At 46.7% G+C, this 20321-nt stretch overlaps 1 protein-coding gene across 1 annotated transcript in view; it reads right to left on the bottom strand.

Moving 5' to 3' along the window:
* Window positions 1–19695, bottom strand: part of Alpk3 (alpha kinase 3) — a 59094-nt gene extending 39399 nt beyond the window's left edge. The window contains exons 1-2 of the mRNA XM_029561144.1: window positions 19538–19695; window positions 9213–9334 (exon numbers count right to left, since the gene is read on the bottom strand). Of these exons, the coding sequence (XP_029417004.1) occupies window positions 9213–9334; window positions 19538–19680 (265 nt within the window). The 5' untranslated portion in view covers window positions 19681–19695. The remainder of the gene's footprint in view (window positions 1–9212; window positions 9335–19537) is intronic.
* Between the last annotated feature and the right edge of the window lie 626 nt (window positions 19696–20321).

The raw sequence follows: 20321 nt of genomic DNA, 5'->3' as shown, positions 1-20321 counted from the left end.
CAGAACAGCAGGGGCTTATCTGTATTATTCACTGCTGTGTCTCCAGTTCCTAGAATAGTTCCTGGTATGGCATTCATACTAATTAAATATTTGTAGATGAATAAAGCAATGTATAAGCAATGGATGAAAAGCACAGGGTTCAGAGAAGGAAGCAAGTTCCTTGGCTGGGGACTTGGTGGAGGGTTTTTGAGTAAGTGGCACTTGAACTAGACCAAAGGCTGGGCAGAATTCCAGAAGATGTGACTGTGTACCTCCAACCCCCGTCCCTTGCATCTACTACAGCATCACCTGTACTTCCCTGTTCCTCACACTAATCACAATGCTGAAATAGACTAGCTCCTTGTCCATCTCTCCTGCTAGACTCAAGACCCAGGAGGGCAGGATTTTGTTTACTGCTATATCTCTACCACCTGGTGCGTAGTAGTAACTTAATAACCCATTGGATGAGAGAGTAAAGGAATAAAGGAACAAGTAAACAAAAGTAGATGGGAAGGGCATGCCTGACAGTGGCATGTGAGGGAAAGCAAAGGGCATACTAGGGAACTGCAAACAGCAGCAGGGAGCAAGGGAGGCGAGGCTACAGCTGGCTCAGCCAAGAACAAAACTGGGCCCTGCTGGCTGTAAAGCGAGCCCTATGTTTCCACTGTGAGCTAAAGCCCCGGGTTACATCACTGTATGTACAGCCAGGGCCAGCACAGGTGTCTCACCATCTTGTGGGATGATCTCACCCACCAGGGCCTCAGAGCCCTCTGCCTCATGACCTGCCCAGCCCAGCCTCAGCCTCAGTCCAGACAGGCTACAGTGGGGCACAGGTATGGTTCAACAAGGAAGGCATTGAATGGTCTGCACAGCCCCATAGCTGCAGCCTCACCCCATATGAATCTCTTGTGCTTCTGCCCTGTGGGGGTCAAACTGGAATGACTTTGAAAAAATATTTATATGGTGAACACAGTGCTTATCCTCTGGATATTGTGAACTATATCATAAAAACAGACAAAAGCAGGACGGGACTGAGTCCTTCACTCTCAACTGCACACACAGACTTCCTAAATAGGTGTCCATGTGTACATACAAACACATGGGGCACATGGGAGGGTCACAAACATACAGAGAGAGAGAGAGAGAGAGAGAGAGAGAGAGAGACAGAGAGAGAGAGAGACAGAGAGAGACAGAGAGAGAGACAGAGACAGAGAGAGACAGAGGGAGGGAGGGAGGGAGGGAGGGAGAGAGAGATCACTAGCCAGAAGAACTCAGGGTGGAACTTGAGCTGGTGGCCCTCCCTGTGTACCTTCACAGCCCATGATCTGGATCTGTTTCACTGCCAGCTGGCTTGCCTAGGGAAACCAACTTGGATACCTGCAGCTCCATCCCAACTACTCGAAGCTGATTCAGAAACACACAACCGGAGGTTTAGAATTCTCAGAGAAATTTTGCATATGGATTTCACTTGATCTCCCTGAGCAAAAACTGCTTAGATTTACTGCAGACTTACTGTGTGCCAGAAGCTGAGCTGAGAACACTTTTCCTGTATTATCTCATCTAATCCTTTTAACAGTCCTATGAGAATGCAGTTACTAATCCTCAACTAAAGAAAAAGGAAATCAGCCGGGCATGGTGGCGCACACCTTAAGTCCCAGCACTTGGGAGGCAGAGGCAGGCAGATCTCTCTGAGTTCGAGGTCAGCCTGGTCTACATAGGAAGTTCCAGGCCAGCTGGGGCTACAGGGAGACCCTGTCTCAAAAAAAAAAAAGAAAAAGGAAATCAGGGCTGGAGAGAGAGCTCAGCGGTTAAGGACATTTGCTACTCTTGAAGAGGTTTGGGTTTGGGTCCCAGCAATCACATGGCAGCTAACAACTGCCTGTCACTCCAGCTCCAGAGATCCAACGCCCTCATCTGACCTCCTTGTGCACATTCAGACACACACATAAACACATAAAATAAAAAATAAATCTTTTAAAAGACAATGAAAATCAAGGCTCATGAAATTAAGACTCCTGCAAAAGTCATCTAGCCAGTAAGCAGAAAAGACAATCCACTCCCTCTCTGCTATAAAATAATAGGTGTAATCAATACTTAACACAAATGAGGCTCAAAGAAGCTAAGTGAATTACCCAGGGTCACACAGCCCACACATGACACAGCCAAGTTTCTTTTCCTTTTCCAGTGCTCTTCCCACTGAGTAAAGTTTTGCTTTTAGCAGTCATCATATTAGACTTATTTCTCTCTCGCTGTCTTTTTTTTTAAGCCAGTGTCTTCCTGTAGCCCCAGCCGACCTGCAATTCACTATGTAGACCAGGCTGGCCTTTATCTCATAGAAATCCACCTGCCTCTGCCTCCCGAGTGCTGGGATTAAAGGCCGGTGCCACCACACCGGGCTAGACTTATTTCTCTTTAAAAAAAAAGTTTTTTTCGAAAACATGGTTTGTTCTAAAACTTGCTCCCTTAGTCCAACCTACCTAACTGCTGCTGCTTCCTTCTTCCACCTCAACATGTGTATGTGCATGTGAGTGAATGCACACACTCAAATACAGAATACCAGAGCTGAGGAGAATGGAGGGAGGCCACCATGATGAGCAGAGACGGGCAGATTCAAGTAGCACTCCAGCCAAAGGGGCCATGGAGCCTGGAATCAGAAGGCTCAGCCAGAGCCTACTGTCTGCCATTCTCACACTGAGTGGAAAGAACCCCAGGATCTTATGTTCTTTCTCCAGATCTGTAAGGGCTTCATCCCAGAACAGCCAGTGCTCTGCTCCCCTTGCACCTCATCAAGACTAGGTTCTAACCAGCAGGAAAGCATCACCTGTGCCTGGCAAGACCTGGTGCCAGGGCTGACTCATCCTACCTAGTTCCAGGGATGCTACTAGTAGGCAGGGAGGAAGAGAAACTCATGTGGTCATTGTCTCCAGAGACAAGTCAGGGACAGCATCAGCCTCACACAGAGGCCAGCTTCAGCCACTGATCTGGCCACAGAACACCTCCACTAAGAAGACCCAGTGTCTAATCCTGTCTCCCTAATTCTCGGAGCCCTCTGCATCCTCTCTCCCCTTCCCCTTTCCTGCAGCCTACATTTTCTCCTTGTTTTTCTATGGCATATTAAATAATCATGGTGACCTCTTTCTAATCTACATAAAGCTGAAATAACTTGAGGTCTGGGATGTATGTGGGGATGAGTAGGGAAAATGGGGGAGTACAACAATGGACTAAGGTGTGGATATTATTGATGGCCAGCGCCCTGGAGATTGCACAGGTTCAATTGTTGGGTGTTCCTCAGCAGAAGACCAAGGTCCTGGCTGGTCGTCATGAGACATGGAGATAAAAAATTTGCTCCTGGGGTCCATGAGCTGCCTTAGCAGGTAATGGTGCTTGCTCTCAGGCCTGATGACTTGATAACTCCCTAGGACCCAAATGGTGAAAGGAGAGAACTGATTCCCACAAGTTGACCTCTGACTTGCACACATATAAACACACACACACAGTGGGTTACAGGTGCACACATGCACATAATAAAATAATAAAATGTAATTTCTAAAAAAAATTTGCTCTTTGAGCCTGGGCATGGTGGTGGCACTTGGAAGGCAGAGGCAGGCGGATCTCTGTGAGTTCAAGGCCAGCCTGGTATATATCGTGAGTTCCAGGCCAGCCGGGGCTACAGGGAGACCCTGTCTCAAAAAGCCCAAAAAAAACAAACAAATTTTGCTCTTTTGGAGACAGCAAGATGGCTCAGTGGGTAAAAGCACTTGCTGTGCAACCCTCATGACCTGAATTGATCCCCAAAATCTACCATGGAAGGCAAGTTATTCTCTGACTTCCACACAACTGCTCTGGTATGTGTGCCTCACACTCACACACATACACATTCACACATATAAATAATAATAAAAATAAATTTTAAAAAAATTTGCTCCTTTGCACTGGGTATGAAACAGGCAATTCTATCCATCAGACTGGTATCCAGCAAGTCCATGCTGTTCTGAGAGGCCACAACAGCCCTGATGCCTGCTCTTCTTGAGGATCTCCAGGCAGATCCCCACAGTAGGTACTGTTAATTGTAGCATCCCAGTTGCAGCTGAGATGAACAGTGAAAGATGAACCAACTGGAAGAGATAATAATTTTGCTATCAACACAGTCAGGGGTCCCGGAGGTCATATGGAGAATGTGTCCTATGACAGCTCCAGAGAGTCACCAACATATTAGTATGTGCTCTGTCCTTGTCGAGGAAGAGATGTATCTAAAAAGAAGTTGTGCTGTGGGGGAGAGATCAGAAGCTCTCCTGAAAATGCTGGAGACAGTCTTCCAGGAGTGAACTTCTGAATCCAATCTTGAAAGAGCTGAAGACAAAGCCGTGGTGGCTTCTAGGTAGCAGAATGAATATGCTCGTGTGTGTGTGTGTGTGTGTGTGTGTGTGTGTGTGTGTGTGCACACGCTCACCTCCAAGAGAATGGAGAAAATAGAAGAGAAACTGAAGCAACAAAATTTTGTAAATAGGACAGCAGATGGGAAAGTAGAAAGTGATGACATCCCAAGAGAGCTAAACACTAAGTTAGCAGTGGGGAAAACTCAGAAATAGCCCATTAACATCAGAAAATTCCCACAGAACATAAGAACTGGTGGCTGGGGTTGAAAGGTAAGGAAGTAAACATAAAAATTGTTTAAAAACACCTCTGATCGCAGCACTAGGGAACACTTGAGACCCTGTCTCAAAAAACCAAAAACTAAAAATAAATAGAATGCTGGGCCTGGCGAGACACACCTATAGTCCCAGCACTCAGGAGGCTTGGGCAAGAAGATCTTCAATTTGAGGCCAGCCTAGGCTATACACTGGGACCCTGTCTTAAAAACAAAACAAAACAAAACACAGACTAGATATCCACAGCTATAATCCTAGTGACTCAGGAGGCTACATAGCGAGTTCCAGGACAGTCTAGGCTATATGTGAAAAAATTCTTTCTCAAAAAGCACAACACATAAAATAATTACTCTCTGCTTCTTGTGAATGCTTAAAGATGTGAGCATTCAGCTTTCTGCTCCAACCACTTCTGCCATCATGCTTTGCCACCATGATGGGCTCTTATCCCTTTGGAACTGTAAATCCAAATGAACTCTTTCTTCTATTTAAAAAAAAAAAAAAAAAAAAAAAAAGATGGAGCCAGGAGTGGTGGCTTTAATCCTAGCACTGGCTTTAATCCTAGCACTCAGGAGGCACAGGCAGGCGGATCTCTGTGAGATCGTGGCCAGCCTGGTCTACACAGTGAGTTCCAGGCCAGCTGAGGCTACAGGGAGACCCTGTCTCAAAAAGATCCCCTCCCCCAAAAAAAACCCCATAAACAAATTCAGGTGTGGTGGCACATGCCTTAGATCCCAGCACTCAGGAGACTCAGGAGGCAGGGGCAGGTGGATCTCTGTGAGATTGAGACCAGCCTGGTCCACATATTGAGTTCCAGGCCAGCTAGGGCTATATGGAGATCCTGTCTCAAAAAACCAACCAACTAAACAAAGAACAAAAACGAAAAGCCATAAATAACAATAACACTGGAAAAAGCCCTCAGCTATTTGGGATTCTTCACCTACTCCATACTGCTGAAGGAATGCTCCTTTATTATCTGAAAGTGTAACCTGAAGGTAAGTACCCATAGTTGATAACATGACTATTTAATGGAAAACACAGAAGGTAATAACCCTAATTATAAAATAATTACATTGTAATAAGCATTATGCTGAGAGGCTACCCAATGGTCTAATCTGAACAACTCCCAGAAAAACCTTTCCCTATGAGCCTTACCAATCCAAAAGAAAAAACTAAAGAAACATACTTGTACTTGGCACTTCCCAACAGTGGCTCTCCAGGTCTCCCTACAGTGAAGATCCAAGTTTTCAGACCCATCCTACTTGCTCAGAACTTCCTATCATCTTTTTTTTTTTTGGGGGGGGGGGTTTGGGGGTAAGACATGGTCTCCCTATAGCCCCAACTGACTTAGAACTCACTATGTCGACCAGGCTAGCCTCAAACTCACAGAGATTTGCCTGCCTCTGCCTCCCAGGTGCTGGGATTAAAGGAGTGCACCACCCCACCCAGCTCCTACTCTTTTTTTTAATGTGTATGAATGTTATGCCTACATATATGTAAGTGCACCCATGTTGTGCAGTGCCCACAGAGGCCAGAAGAGAAGATCAGATTCCCTGGAACTGGATTTATAAACTGTTGTTAGCTGTCATGTGGGTGCTGGGATTTGAACCCGGGTCCTCTGGAAGAGTAGCCAGTGTTCTTAACCACTGAGCCATCTCTCCAGTCCCTTCTCTTTTTTTTTCTTTTTTTTTTTGAGACAGGGTCTCCCTGTAGCCCTAGCTGTCCTAGAACTCACTATGTAGATCAGGTTGGCCTTGAACTCACAGAGATCTGCCTGCCTCTGCCTCTGCCTCCCAAGTGCTGAGACTACAGGCATGCGCCACCATGCCCAGCTTTCTATTCTTTTCTTAAACCTAAACTCAGGGTCATACTTCATAGGCCAGACTGGTCTTGAATTCAGGACCTACATGCCCCAGTGCTAAGATTTAGACATGTACCACCATTCCTGGCTTGGTCTCCTACTCTTTGAGTCAGGGTCTCCCTGTAGCCCCAGCTGTCCTGGAACTCACTATGTAGACCAGTCTGACCTTGAACTCAGAGATCTGCTTGCCTCTGCCTCCTGAGTGCTGGGACTAAAGGCATGCGCCACCACCATGCCTGGCGGTCTCCTACTCTTAATCATATACAGCATGATTACAATATACATGCTAATATGGCATGACTATAATATACTATTGCACTATAAAGTGGTATATTATAATATTCCTACATAAATCATAACACATAGACATAACAAGGCAAATGTAATAATGAGTAAATGTTTGTTTGTTTTGCAGTGCTGGGGTTAGAACCCAGGTATAAAGGTACATGCCAGGCAAGTGCTCTTCCACTAAGCTACATGCCTGTCTAAAAAATACTGATTTAAGGCCAGGCGTGGTGGCGCACAGCTTTAATCCCAGTACTTGGGAGGCAGAGGCAGGCAGATTTTTGTGAGTTCGAGGCCAGCCTGGTCTACATAGTGAGTTCCAGGACAGCTGGGGCTACAGGGAGACCCTGTCTCAAAGACCAAAAAATAAATAAAAAATACTGATTTACGCAAAACTTATGATGAAACTATAAGGGAGAAGCCAAATGAGAGGAAATCAAGAAGATGATGGTAGATCCTTATCCACTGTAACAGACAATAAAGAATATCTAAAACTCAGACTTGAAAGTTAGAAGTATGTACGTATCACTTAGCACTATGGAGAGGCATTCATACCAGAAAAGACAGCAAAAGCTGAAAAATACTTGCTTCTGGAAGACAGATTGGTGGGAGGAATGAACTGATATATTTGCATAAATATTTTTTAGTATAATTTGAAGTCTTAAACTATGTACATGTATTAATTTGATTAAAATAAAATTATTTAAGATCGGGTCTTATGTATCACAAGCTGGCCTCAAATTAGCTGTGTAATCAAGGATAACCTTGAACTCATGATCCTCCTGCCTCCACTTCCGATTTCAGGTGTCCCCTACCATGACTGGTTTATGTAGTACTGGGGATTGAATCCAGGGTTTCATGCATGCTATACAAGCACTCTACCAACTAAGGTATATACCCAATCCCTAACCTTCTTTAAAGGATAAAGAACATTCTAAATAAAGTTGCATATGAGAAAGCATGGAAGCCTTTGGTGTCATAGTGCCACAGGCATAGGCAACACGTGTGACAAAAGTACTACCTCCCACTGACCTGGGCGGGTCATCTAGCCTCTTAGAGCTTCTTCCTTGCAAAGCTGGATTAATAATAGCACTTACTTCACAGAGTTTTGTAAGAATTCATTTGCAAAACTTATCATGCCATACAAAGGTAAAGGATACAGGAGAGTCAGTGTCCCACCAGTACATGGTTCTCAGTCTGGTAATAGAGGGTCCTGGAAAATGGGACAACTAACTGTCCAGGGAAAACCAATCCCCAAAATGCTGCTTAGCTGGTTGGGCAAAACAAGTCCCTCAGAATCAAGGGACATTGCACCTGGGAAGCACCCATACCCTTGACTGGCTGGAAAAACAAAAATCAAAAAAAAAAGAGGGTTTTTGGAGAAAGCTAGGCTGAGTCCTTTGAACTAGTGAGTGTGTTGCTAGAGGAGTAGGAACCAATGGGGGAGAATATCCTGCAGGCCCTGGGCAGAGGGAAGCTGTGCTGGGAAGTGTGGGGAAGAAACAATGCCTAGAGCCAGCTTCCCAGGACTACCCAGCACCTAATCTCTTGCTACTAAGGTGTATCACTTTGCTTAAAAGCCCACTAAGGGGCTCAGTAAAATGCAAATTACTGTAGTATATAATTCCTAACACTTTCATGATACTCCTGTATGCTCATTCATATTCCTAAACTACAGTTAACTTGCTCAGTCTCATAATGCTATAAAGTCACATTGTTCTTACCCTTACTTACTGATGAAGCAGCTACATACAACCTGCTTAACACCATGTACTAGGAATTGTTGAGCCAGGGTTCCAAGCCAGGTAATTTGGCTCCAGGGTCTGCAGTTGGAACCACTACATGTTACTACCTCTTAGGTTGGGTACTGCCAGCCCCAAATGGCTCAACTATAAAATGCAATGTTCAGTAGATGGCCTCTCACCACTCCTGAGTGTATCTGAGGGAGAAGAAACTTTGATGAGCACATTTTTGGGGTTTGTTGTCTTTGTTTTTTGAGACAGGGCTCAAATAACCTGGGCTGGGCCTCAAATTCACCTTGTAGCTGAGAATGACCCTGAACTTCTGATCTTCTTTGTCCTACCTCCCAAGTGCTAGGATTACAAGCATGCACCACCATGCATAGTCTATGTGGTGCTGTGGATAGAATCCAGGGCTTCATGTATGCTAGGCAAGATCCCAGGTCAGAACCAGATCTACCAACTGAGCTCATCCCTAGCCCTGAGAACAGGTTTTGAAAAAGAAAAACAAAGTACACTGTAGCTCAAGAAAAAGAGAAAGGGAAGGAGGACACCAGCCCACACAGAGAGATTAAACTGGAAAGAAAGCAGAAGTCAATTCAGTCAGTTTGTGACACATAAATCACCACCCCTCCATGCCTATTTCTAGTCCCCTGCTCTGTGCAGAGGCCCTGGTGGGGACCATACCAACAGTCTCATTACCTGTGACGATGCAGGTGAACCTGACGTCGCTATCCTCAGACACAGCCCGGGACTTGAGCGTGGTCTCAAATAGTGGCTGGGTCTCTTCTGTGAGCTGAGCAATGATGGAGCAGAAGGTGCTCCTAGGAAAGGCAAAAAACTATTCAGAGCAGCCCTCCCCTGCAAAATACACTCTAGCTTGGCCTTCACCCAAGGTGGTTTAAGTCTTACCATGTCTGTCTGTCATACTATGGCCAAAGTTCCTGAGCATCCCTGAGCAGGTCTTCAAGAGCTCCCGGGCCCCTTGAACAAGCTAGGAGTAGGTACCACGAGGCTGAATGGAATCTTGACCCAGTACCATTACAATAAGCAGGTGGCTAACAACATTGCCAGTAGCCCACATGTCCCCATCCTATCCTTTGTGGGGAAAGGGGAACTGGCTTCACCCTCTATTTTTCATCTCCAGGGAAGCTGGTGCATAGGAGAGACATACATGTGAATCAGGGGAACTGGCTTCACCCTCTATTTTTCATCTCCAGGGAAGCTGGTGCATAGGAGAGACATACATGTGAATCGGTCAAGCCTCAGAGATGGGGCACCAGCATAACACAGCCATGCCAAAGAGGGAAAAGCCAGACAACCCTCAAGAATTCAGAGGCTTGAGAACACAGGAGCCTCTCCCAGAGCTTGAGCTTTTCAGTAGATGAAGAATGAGCTAGTCAATATCAGGGGCCTTGAACCAAAAAGGGACCATAATTTGTGGGATATGAGAAGAGAGGCTCAAATGAATTTTCATCCCAAATAGGGTTGTGGACCAACGCTAGAAACCCAGCTATGGCTCCCCTGCTCCATCAATGTATATCACCATGCTGAAGTGAAAATAGGGCTGGCCGCATCAGAACCAACCAGCAGGACTGCCAAGCCACAAACAGACCCCTGCAAAAGCCAGGACTCTTAGTTCCCAGTGACAGTCCATGTTCTAGAACTCAGGCATATCTGTGGGCTTACTGTCTCTACCCCAAACTCACCAACAATTCTTAGGGCGTATAGTTCCCTCCTTCCTGGGCACAGGAAGCAAACAACAGTGCCAAACCCTTTCCTGGGCCAGCAAAGACAGTGCATTCCCAGGCGTGAAGCTCAACCACATAGCCAGGTTGTGTGGTGCACAAGCTGTGCCCAGCCCTCCTCCCCTCCCTGGGCACACACCCTTTGTGAGCAGCAGGAGGACTGTGAGGGGGGGAAAGTCAACAGAAGCATAAGGAACTGTAGAGAAAGACAAATCATTCCAAGTTGGCCTTCCCTGGGTCTCAGAGGATGGGGTGGACCCCAAGAGCCATGGTTTACCTGTTCATGACTCTCCACCAGGGACAGTGAGAGTTTGTGGGAGAGCAAGCAAACAAGAGGTATACTACATATTCTTCAGGCAGAGGATCTGCATTCAGTATATCTTTTCTGTGAATATTATACTGCACTGGAGGTTTGTTTTATTATTTTTATTTTATGTGTATGAGTGTATTGCCTGCATGTAGGTAAGTGCACCGTGTCATGCAATGCCTGTGAGGACAGAAGAGGCCGTCGGATCCCCTGGAACTGGAGTTACGGACAGCTGTTAGCTGCCATGTCGGCGCTGGGATTCAAACCCAGGTCTTCTGCAAGAACAACCAGTGTTCTTAACCACTAAGCTATCTCTCCAGTCCCTGCACTTGAGTTTTAAGAGAAAGTTTGTATCCCAGAAGTGTCTAGAATTGAGTAAGACTTCTGGATTAATGTTATCTAGCTGTGGCTTCCACAGGAATGCAGACACTTAGGCACTGGGGGAGTTAACAAGAGTCCTCCCTCTAAACTCTACCCAGGATGAGGATTTTCCTTTCATACACCAGAGTTAGATGCCTTCTGTGGCACTCTTTGCAGTACCCTCTCCCATAGAAACCACTTGTCAAATAGAACAGGCATCTTTTCTTTCCCTTAACGCCATTTAGAAATAAAGTACTCTTTGGGATCTAGGCTGTCAACTCCATGAAAACTCAGAATAAAACATCTAAAAATATTTTTTCTTTTTTTCTTTCTTTTTAAACAGAGTTTTGCTACCTAGGCTAGCCTAGAATTTGTGATCCAACTGCCTCAGCTTCCTAAGTATCTGGGATTTACAGGCTTTAAAATGTTACTTGTTCCTATCATACTAATAGCAATTTCTGACTTTGGGGAATACCAAATCTCAATTAACAATTCCTAGAAATTTCTAAGTTAAACATAGCTCAACTTTTGTTAAGTCCTCTCTACATAATTTTGTTTTGTCTTTGCTTATTGTCTGAAACAGACTTGGGGTTTTATTAAAGATATTTTATTAAATGTATTTATTTCCTTTTGTGTTTGTGTGTGTTTGGGGGGGGGGTCCACATATGCCACAGCACATGTACAGGTCAGAGGCCAACTTTCGGTAGTTGTTTCTCTCTCTTCATACCTTTATGTGGATTCTGGGGATCCTTGCCAGGCTTGAAGTGCCTTTACCTGCTGAGCCATTTCTCCGGCTCTGAGCTACCTCTCTGGTATTTTTTTTTTTTTTTAATTGGATGCCAGGGATATAGAAGTCTTTACACTTCCATGGCACTTTACTCAACCAGCTCTTCAGCCCTCTCTATATATTTTGTTTTGTTTTATTGTTGTTGCTTTTTGAGACAGGGTCTCCCTGTAGCCCCAGCTGTCCTGGAACTCTCTCTATGTAGACCACGCTGGTCTTGAGCTCACAAAGATCTACCTGCCTCTGCCTCCAGAGTGCTGGGACTAAAGGCTTATGCCACCATGCCCAGCAATATTCTGAATCCTTATCTCAACCATGAACATAAGCTGGATGCGGATTCAGCTTAGGCTCTTAGGTAGAAAGTTGTATGGATAAATCTAAGAATACCATTTCAGCTACTGATTACATAAGAAAATAAAGAAACTGCTTCAAGAAAATTATCTAAAAAAAGCCAAACATGGTAGCACATGCCTGTAATCCAGCACTAAGGATATGGAGGCAAAGGGATCATGAGTTGAAGGCCAGCCACAGCTATATAGAGATATCCTGTCTCAAGAGACAGAGAGAAAGAGAAAAAGAGGAAGAAAGAAAATTTGCAGAGACAAGTGCTCGTGCTAGATATCCAACAGGTCAATTATTCCTTTTTTTTTTTTTTTCTCTTGAGATAGTTCTCACTACATAGCCCTGGCTGGTCTAAACTTACTATGTAGACCAACCTGGCCTCCAAAATGTAGAAGTCCTCCTGCCTCAGGGCTGGAGAGATGTCTCAGCGGTTAAGAGCACTGACTGCTCTTGCAGAGGACCCAGGTTCGATTCCCAGCACCCATATGGCGGCTACGAACTGTCCTTAACTCCAGTTCCAGGGGAATCCAAAGCCCTTTTCTGACCTCCTTGGCATTGCACGACACGGGTGCGCTCACATACATGCAGGCAATACACTCATACACATAAAATAAAAATAATAAATAAAATATTTTTAAAAAAGAAAGAAATCCTCCTGCCTCTGCCTCCTGAGTGCTAGTATCAACAGGTATATGGTGCCACACCCAGCTTCTACTTTTTTCCAAGGGAAAAGAATACTTATCTTCTCAAACTTTTCCACAAAGGCCTAAATTATATTCTTTGAAAAATGTTTATATAAGAAGTTTGGCGAGGCATGGCAGCATACACCTTTAATCCTAGCACTCAGGAGGCAGAGGCAGGCAGGAGGATCTCTGTGAGGCTAGCCTGGTCTCCAGGCCAGCTGGGGCTACAGGGAGACCCTGTCTCAAAAAAGGCAGAAAAAAAAAAAAATAGAAGAAGAAGATAAGATATCTGGGCCTGGGAGTACATAACTATAATCCCAACTACCCAGGAGCTGAGGCAAGAGAATTGCAAGTTCACAGTCAGCTTCAGCTACAGAGTAAAACTGTATGTCTTTAAAATTTAGCTACTTGAAAGTCCTCTCTAGGAAAGTAGGTTGGTTGTGCTTTCGGGGAGAGCAGGGAAGTTAGTATACTGTCATCATGTGCTGAATGTCACATAGCTTTCTGGTTGCCACAGTTTTCTGTCCATGTCCTGCACTCAGAGGTGGGATAGAATCCAGGCCTCTTGAAAAGTCAGGAAATCACACACATCTGGTAATAATGGTCTTTCCACCTGATACCCCCATGTCCTTCCAATTCCATTATTTTGTAATGGTATCGCGAACTAAAAGTTATCTTGAAAGGACCCTGGAATCACTGGTTTTCATTATATTCAAGGAACATGACCCTGTCCCTAGATGTGGTTGTTTCCCTGGCTTTGAATACCCCCAGGTCTTCTCTGTTTTGTCATGTCCATGTTTCACTTTGAATCAGTTGGGCTATCCTCTCTTCTACCCAGACCAAAGTTTCCTCAGTGTTCACTCCCTCCAGGATCAAGCACGTGGTAAGAGCTAATTGTGCCTGAAGACATGATGAACTACTCAGAAACCAATAGACTAGTCAGAAATCTTCCTCTATGTGAGGAAACTGTGGTCAACTCTCCCCAAATGTCCAAGTCTGGGATAGGGTCCAGGTGGTGGGAAGTAGCCAGGAAATGTTCCCACTCTGATGGTAACAGTCAGTTCAGCCAGGACTAGAGGCTATCCCCAGCCCAGGAAGCTAAAGGACAGCTTTTCAGCCAGGAAATCTTGACCACGGGCTTGCTCAGGGCCTCACCTGGCTCCAAAGCAGATTCAGAGACTAAACGGGAGATCAGTAATATGGTATTCTCTGATCTTGCAGAATTCTGAGACTGCGAGGGTGGGAAGGAGTCAAGGAAAAGGAAAATTCAGAGGAAGAAATGGTAAAAGGAGAACGTATAGGACAGCAGGAAAAAAATGTAAAAGGCAGGGGTCTATTTCCATGCTATCTCTTCCAAAGGCAGAGAGGTACTACAGTATCTCAGGAACCCCTGCCCACATTTTTATTCCTGAGTCCCAGGCCCATGCAAGCATCAACTTTGGTCCCTATGAGACCCATGCCCACGTGAGTACCCTCTCACACCCTCCCGCCACTCTCCAGGCCTCCCTTCACCCCATGCAGCCTGGTTAGTGTACGAGCAATCACCCAGTGGCCCCTCAAGGCTCAGATCAAAGAAAAAAGCAGTTGGAGAAATATAATGCAATGTGCATTTACCTTCCAGAGCTGGGGTGAGACAACCGGTTGCTTGATAAGCTAAGCAGAAACAGCAAATGGAATCATTAGGCCCAAAAGCAAGGAGAGGAGGAGGCGAAATCAACAACAGTCGCAAAGTATTAATCGGCCACTATCTGGGGCCCAGAGGCCTTTCTATTAAAAGGGACCAGCTGTCTTAGTTCGCCTGCTCCAGTTAGCAAGTGGCCTCACCACTGGACATCGATATATCTGAAACCAAGATATACTCATTAAGTGCAGCAGCCTGGGAAATTGGTTAGGCAGGATGAAGTTCCCTGGAAGTTGTACTTTGAAAAAGATGTATATCAGGCACTTGGGTCTCAGTCCCCAGGGGTGGGGGTACCTATGACTGTTCCACACCCCACAGCACACCAGCTTGGGGGCAGCTCCTGTTTCAATTCTTGCCTTTTGAGAGACAGAGCAGCAGCAGCAGCATTCCTGGAAATCCCCAGACAGGCTGGGAAGAAGATGAGTGGTTTGGAGAACACTCACCATTAATATATTAAAGTATGGTTAAAGAGCAAGGCACACTAGCTGAGACAGTGAAGAAGAGGAAGAAAACAAAGCAATTAATTCAACAGGAGCTAGAGACACCCAGCTGCCTTAGACCACCAACACAGGGCCCATGGCGCTTAGAGGCCCTGCTCAGTCCTGGGTACCAACTAGGGCCTGTATCCTCCATTAAGGAGTGAGGTCCACACAGGGCTGTCCTTCCAGCCCTTTAGTATGAGTCAACTTTGACCTCTTCCTCCAATAAACCCCACCCTTCAGCTCACCCCTCTTTTAGGCAACCTAGCCTGCTTAATGGCACTCAGGATCTGTATCTCTAACCACAGAAAAGCTTAAGATTCCATCTCCTGATGACCACAAAGCCAAACTCATCCCCCACCCCTCCAGCTTCCTTTCCAGCGCTCTTGGGTTCCTGGATGCTGCTAGCAGTCTCTAAACTCCCAAGGGCAAAACCTGCCATCTCCTACTCCTCCCTTGCCTTTGTCTCACAAATTCAATCAACATTTCTTGGCCTTTCTCTTCTAAAACTTTATTCCAGTCATTCTGCTCTGGTCTACATCCTGATTGCCCCATGTTTAATGACCCCTCATATCACATTCTGGTAGGTTGTTTGGGTTTTGTTTTATTTTTGATTGGTTGGTTGGTTTTTGGGGAAAAGATTTCATGCAACCCAGGCTGATCTTGAACTTACTATGTAGCCAAGGCTGGTCTTGAACTCCTGATCCTCCTGCCTCCACTTTCCAAGTATTAGATCCCAAAAGCACTACTATGCTCAACTTGTTTTTTTCGCTTTTTGAGACAGGGTCTCTGTTGGCTTTGAATTCACAGCAGTCCTCCTGCCTCAGCCTCCCAAGTACTAGGATTACAAGCATACACACCACCATGCCCATCTTCAAGCACCACTCTGAGCAAAACACTGCAGTATGCCCAGTGTATATGTGTCCAGACTCAACTCCCTGTCAACAGTTAAGATCCTCACTGATCTTCTCAAAGGCCCACTATGACTATGGTTCTTGCTCCTTTCCAAGGTTCTTGGCTGTTTTATGGGAAGAGGAGAAAGAAGTGGAGGGAGCATTTTTCAGACAGGAAGAGTCCAGGCCTCTGAGGGAGCTACTGTTTCAGAAAAAAAGAGAAAAAAAGGGTACACAAGTGCTGCTGCCTTTGCTTAGAGCTTTTTAAAATCCTCTATATGGGCAGAACCTCCCTTAGGTCCAAGGCACTAGCCAACTCTATCCTTTTGGGACCACCAACTTCCAGAGATTTCTCCTTTGCATTTGGATTTCTTTCCTAAGAAAAAGATGAGGGTAAGCCAGAGTCAGCTTTCTAATTTATACAGGAAAATGACAGGTCCTACCTGCCCATGGGCAAGGGGCTGAGCTGAGATAGTGAGTCCTCTCCAGGTCTCTCAGACTACTTGTATAGTTCTGCTTCCAGGCCTCATTGTCTCTAAACCTCCTGTTATATGGTTCATTGAAAAGACTCATTTTATTTTTAATTATGTATATGGACAGCGGTATATGCATGTCTGCAGGTACACGTAGAGGCCAGAAGAGGGAGTCAGATCCCCTGGAGCTGGAGTTACAGGCAGTTTTAAGCCACCTGATATGGGTGCTGAGAACTGAACTCAGGTTCCCTGGAAGAGCAGCAAGCACTCTTAACCGCTGAGCCATCTCTCCAGTCCCTCATCTTACATGTTAATCAGGTCAGGAGGAATTATCAGGCCTGTAGAGGTACCTGGTCATCAAAAAGAGGAAGATCTGCTGGGATCCAGCTGACTAAGCCAGAGCAGGGGACCTTCTGGGAGAGTCAGAATCAGAGGCATCAAATGTTGATAAGGTCCTCAGAACAGGAATTTAGGAACCAGGAAGGAAAGTTCTTACAGAAGCACAAGTAGGCCTGAAGAAACCAGGACAGACATAGAAGCTGGGGGCCCCTCATCTTTTCTGCCTTTCATCTATTATGGGATATAAAAGACCTCTAGAAAATTCTGGCCTGATACCTCAGTTTCCCTAAACACAATAGGAAACATACTTGACCCAAGAGGAAAAGGAGGTTGTTACAAAGCGGTCTGTACCCATATCATAGTGTTCTGCTCCTGTGAGCAAACCAGTATCAGGGGTCTTCACGAAATTAGGAGCCAGAGACCTCTACAACTTCTGAGTGTTCTACAAGAGCTAGTCTTAATTGCTTCCTCTCAATTGTGTTTCCTTAAAGCACTCTAATTAGCCTATCCACACTTCCATAAGGGTGAGAGCCTCATGACTGGTTCATGAAAGAGACAGTGTCTACTGGACCAGAAAACTAAGTGAACATTAAAATATCCTTGAATTGACATTGGACTAGAAACTCCTCCAGGGACTATGGGACAGGAAGGAAGTAATAGATGCATGAAATAAATTCTGGACCCTAGCTAGACCAATGCTTCTGGAGCCTCAGGTACATGGCAATTGTTGCTATCTCCCAAGGAAAGCCTATCCTCAGAGTCCTTGAGAATGATGTTTTAAGAACTCCACAACAGATCTAGAGCAAGGCAGACCCAGCAAATGTCGAAGCCAAAATGAGGGCAGAATTTGCCTCAGTTAGGACCCTGGGTAGTCAGAGCTCACTGGGCTAGGGCTAGAGCTGAACACTGCTAATAAAGTCCTCAAACAACCGTTTGCTCCTTTGTCTCTAGGGCCTTTCGCCGACCCCCAGAGGCAGTCAGACTGTTGTTCTGAGGGACAGAAGATTATGTGGCTACCTCCTCCAACATAAGTCAGACCTTTCAAAGAACAGGGTACTGCCCCAGCTCTCCCATTCCCTATTCTCCAGTACAGCTCTGTTCACAACCGTTTTTGGCCCTAGGCTCTTTCAGAAGCCAAGCAAATCTGGCTCCTCTGGTCAGGACCTGTGGGGGTCTGTAGCCAGCTGGCAGGAAGTGAAAACTACAAGGGCAAAATAGTTCCAAGTCTAAGACTAGAAAACACTTTATCCTACTGCTCCTTTTCTGAGCCTCCAAATCCTTAATAAGAAGAGCCTCTTTTTAACAGCATCCCCATTAAGGACTCAAGTCAGACATGCCTTTCCTACCTCAAGCTCTCTGGCTGGCACACTATAAAAATGTCTACCCCAACTGCTCAGCCCCATGCCCAATCTCTAGTCTTGTTCCTAACAGCCCAGATCTGTATCCTCCCTATTCTGCCTGGTTTTCAAGACACCCTTCCTTCCTTTCCTCCACTGCTACATCTCCAAGAAGGATCTTGTTTCCTCTTCCCCTTGTTCCTGGTGTTGACAAAAGCCAGATAAAGAAGCAAAGCCCAAACAGGTCACATTGACAAATGAGACAAATATGAAGCTCTCACAAAGGAGTCAGCTTCACTAAGGACTAGAATAAATGTCTACAATTCACTGTAATGTTTCTATAGAGCCAGTACTTGAGAAAACGGGATTTTTTTTTTCCTGGCAGCCCAGGAGCCTTGTTGAGTCTGACTCAGTCACTAACCCCAGTCCTCAGCCCTGCCCCAGACATGTGACACCATTTGATGAGTTTTATGCAGAAACAGGTTCCGGTTACATTTGAACTTTTCCAACTCCAAGGTCGACAGAACTCAGCCAATCCACAAGGAAGTGCCCAGGACTTTTCCTGAATGTCCTTGATGCCTGATTTGTGCTCTTTGGTAAGCAGAGAGCAGAAGTCTGTAGATAGTACCTCAGAGGAGCAGCTGTGTTCTGCACAATTCACAACAAGCCAGATTCTGGTGCTAAGAAATCACACTCATTCCAATAGTCAAACACTCACATTTCCCTTAGGGAAATAGGTTCAAGAGTTGAGGGAAACTGAGCTGCCCACAGGGAGCAGGACATCTCGGTCTCCAGGGCATTTATGTGTTCTTAGAGTGTCTGCATCTTTGAGTGTCTATAGGCTTGTCTATTGTTTGTGTGTCCTTTTGTCTGAGAGTAACCTAGCTCCTAAAACAAAGCCTTCAAACTTATTTAACTCCAGGAAGACCAACGGAGGGTTCACCAGTTCCACCCCTCCCTTGGCATCTCAACCCCCAGCGTCTGGAAACGGGGCAGGGCAACCGATTCCCTTAGACCTTCAAGTCCTAGATCCCGACCTGGCAACCCAGACAAAGCCAACCGGCCACCTCCTTGCACCCCTTCCTCTCACCAGACAACATAGATACTAGAAGGCCAAAACCCCAGGCCCAGAGGAAGAACTTTAGTTATCACTTTATTTCTTCTTGGTATGTCTCACTCTGAGCTAAACAGCCTCTACTCGACCCTCACCCACCAGCGGCTCCCCCACCTTTGCAGCCTGAGGAATTTCAACAGCTCTGGATCCCTTATCGCTAAGTGTGGAATCCAGTCCTGGGAGTAGCAGGGTGTGGAGGTGGAGGAGATAAGGAAAGCCTTCAGGCCCCTTTGGAATCACCCCAAACAGGGCCTTTCTCCTCTCCTGGGCCGCAGGTTGACACAGGCCTGAGGCCCATGGGTCTCAAGGGATCGAAAGGTGCCACGAGGGACCCCTAAAGGTTCTCTCCCCAGTCCTTGGGCCTCCCGGCTGAGACAGCTCGAGGGCACGGGCCCCACCCAGGCCTCTCAGAGTCTGGCCACACCCGGCCGCCACCCTCGAGTTGCGGCTAGGCCCCAGCGCTACGCTGCCCGCTTGGAAGGCTCACCTCGTCTCCGGCCGCACGCTGAGTAGGTAGTTGCGGCTGGCCGGGCCCGGCGTCCACACAGGCCCATCGTCCTCGCCGTCGCCACCCGCCCCTGCCCGACCGTTCAGGCCCCAGACACGACTCCCAGCCCTCCGCGACCCCATGGCGCTGCCCGCCGCCCGCCGTCCCGGCCTCCAGCCCCGGCCCGCCGCCCGCTCCTGCCTGCGGCTGGCGCGCGCCCCTATTTATAGCCCCGCGGGGCCACCGTCACCTGTTGCTGTCCCTCCCCCCGGCGACCAGCGCGGCTCGGGCCTCCTTGGCTGCCCCGCCAGGCCCAGCACCCCCACCCCCACCCCGGCCAGGCCTGGGCCCTGTCCTTGTCCACCTAAGATTGCTGAAGACCCAAGGGCCAGAGAGGCCTGTGGAGGAAGGCGAGGGACGCTGACCTCCAGAAGGGATGAGCCGGTGCCGCCTGGGGGTTCCTAGGACCCCCCCCACCTTTCCACAGCCTTCTGGCTCCCTTCCGGTTTTCACTAGAGAAGCCTCCACAAAGAGGCCTGAGGAAAGGGGAGCCCCCTGGGCTTGGGAGCTTGGCATTGATCAGCCCCCATTGACTCTCATCTAGCCGGGAGTTGTTGGTCCAACACTTAAATTCGCCTACCGCCATCCGCGACCTCTGCCCATTCAAAGACCAAGACTCCTGGATACATACCTTGTGTCTCCCAGGAACTTACACCAGTATCTAGTATATATTAGGGACTCAACAAGTTCTTTCAGACTAATCCAACTGGGTTAAAAGAGGGAA

The sequence above is a fragment of the Nannospalax galili genome, unplaced genomic scaffold (genome assembly GCF_000622305.1).
Source record: "Nannospalax galili isolate Female #2095 unplaced genomic scaffold, S.galili_v1.0 scaffold1533, whole genome shotgun sequence".
NCBI classification, from domain to species: Eukaryota; Metazoa; Chordata; class Mammalia; order Rodentia; family Spalacidae; genus Nannospalax; species Nannospalax galili.
Note: the sequence above shows the minus strand (reverse complement) of the source record. Positions and strands in the feature narration are given on the sequence as shown.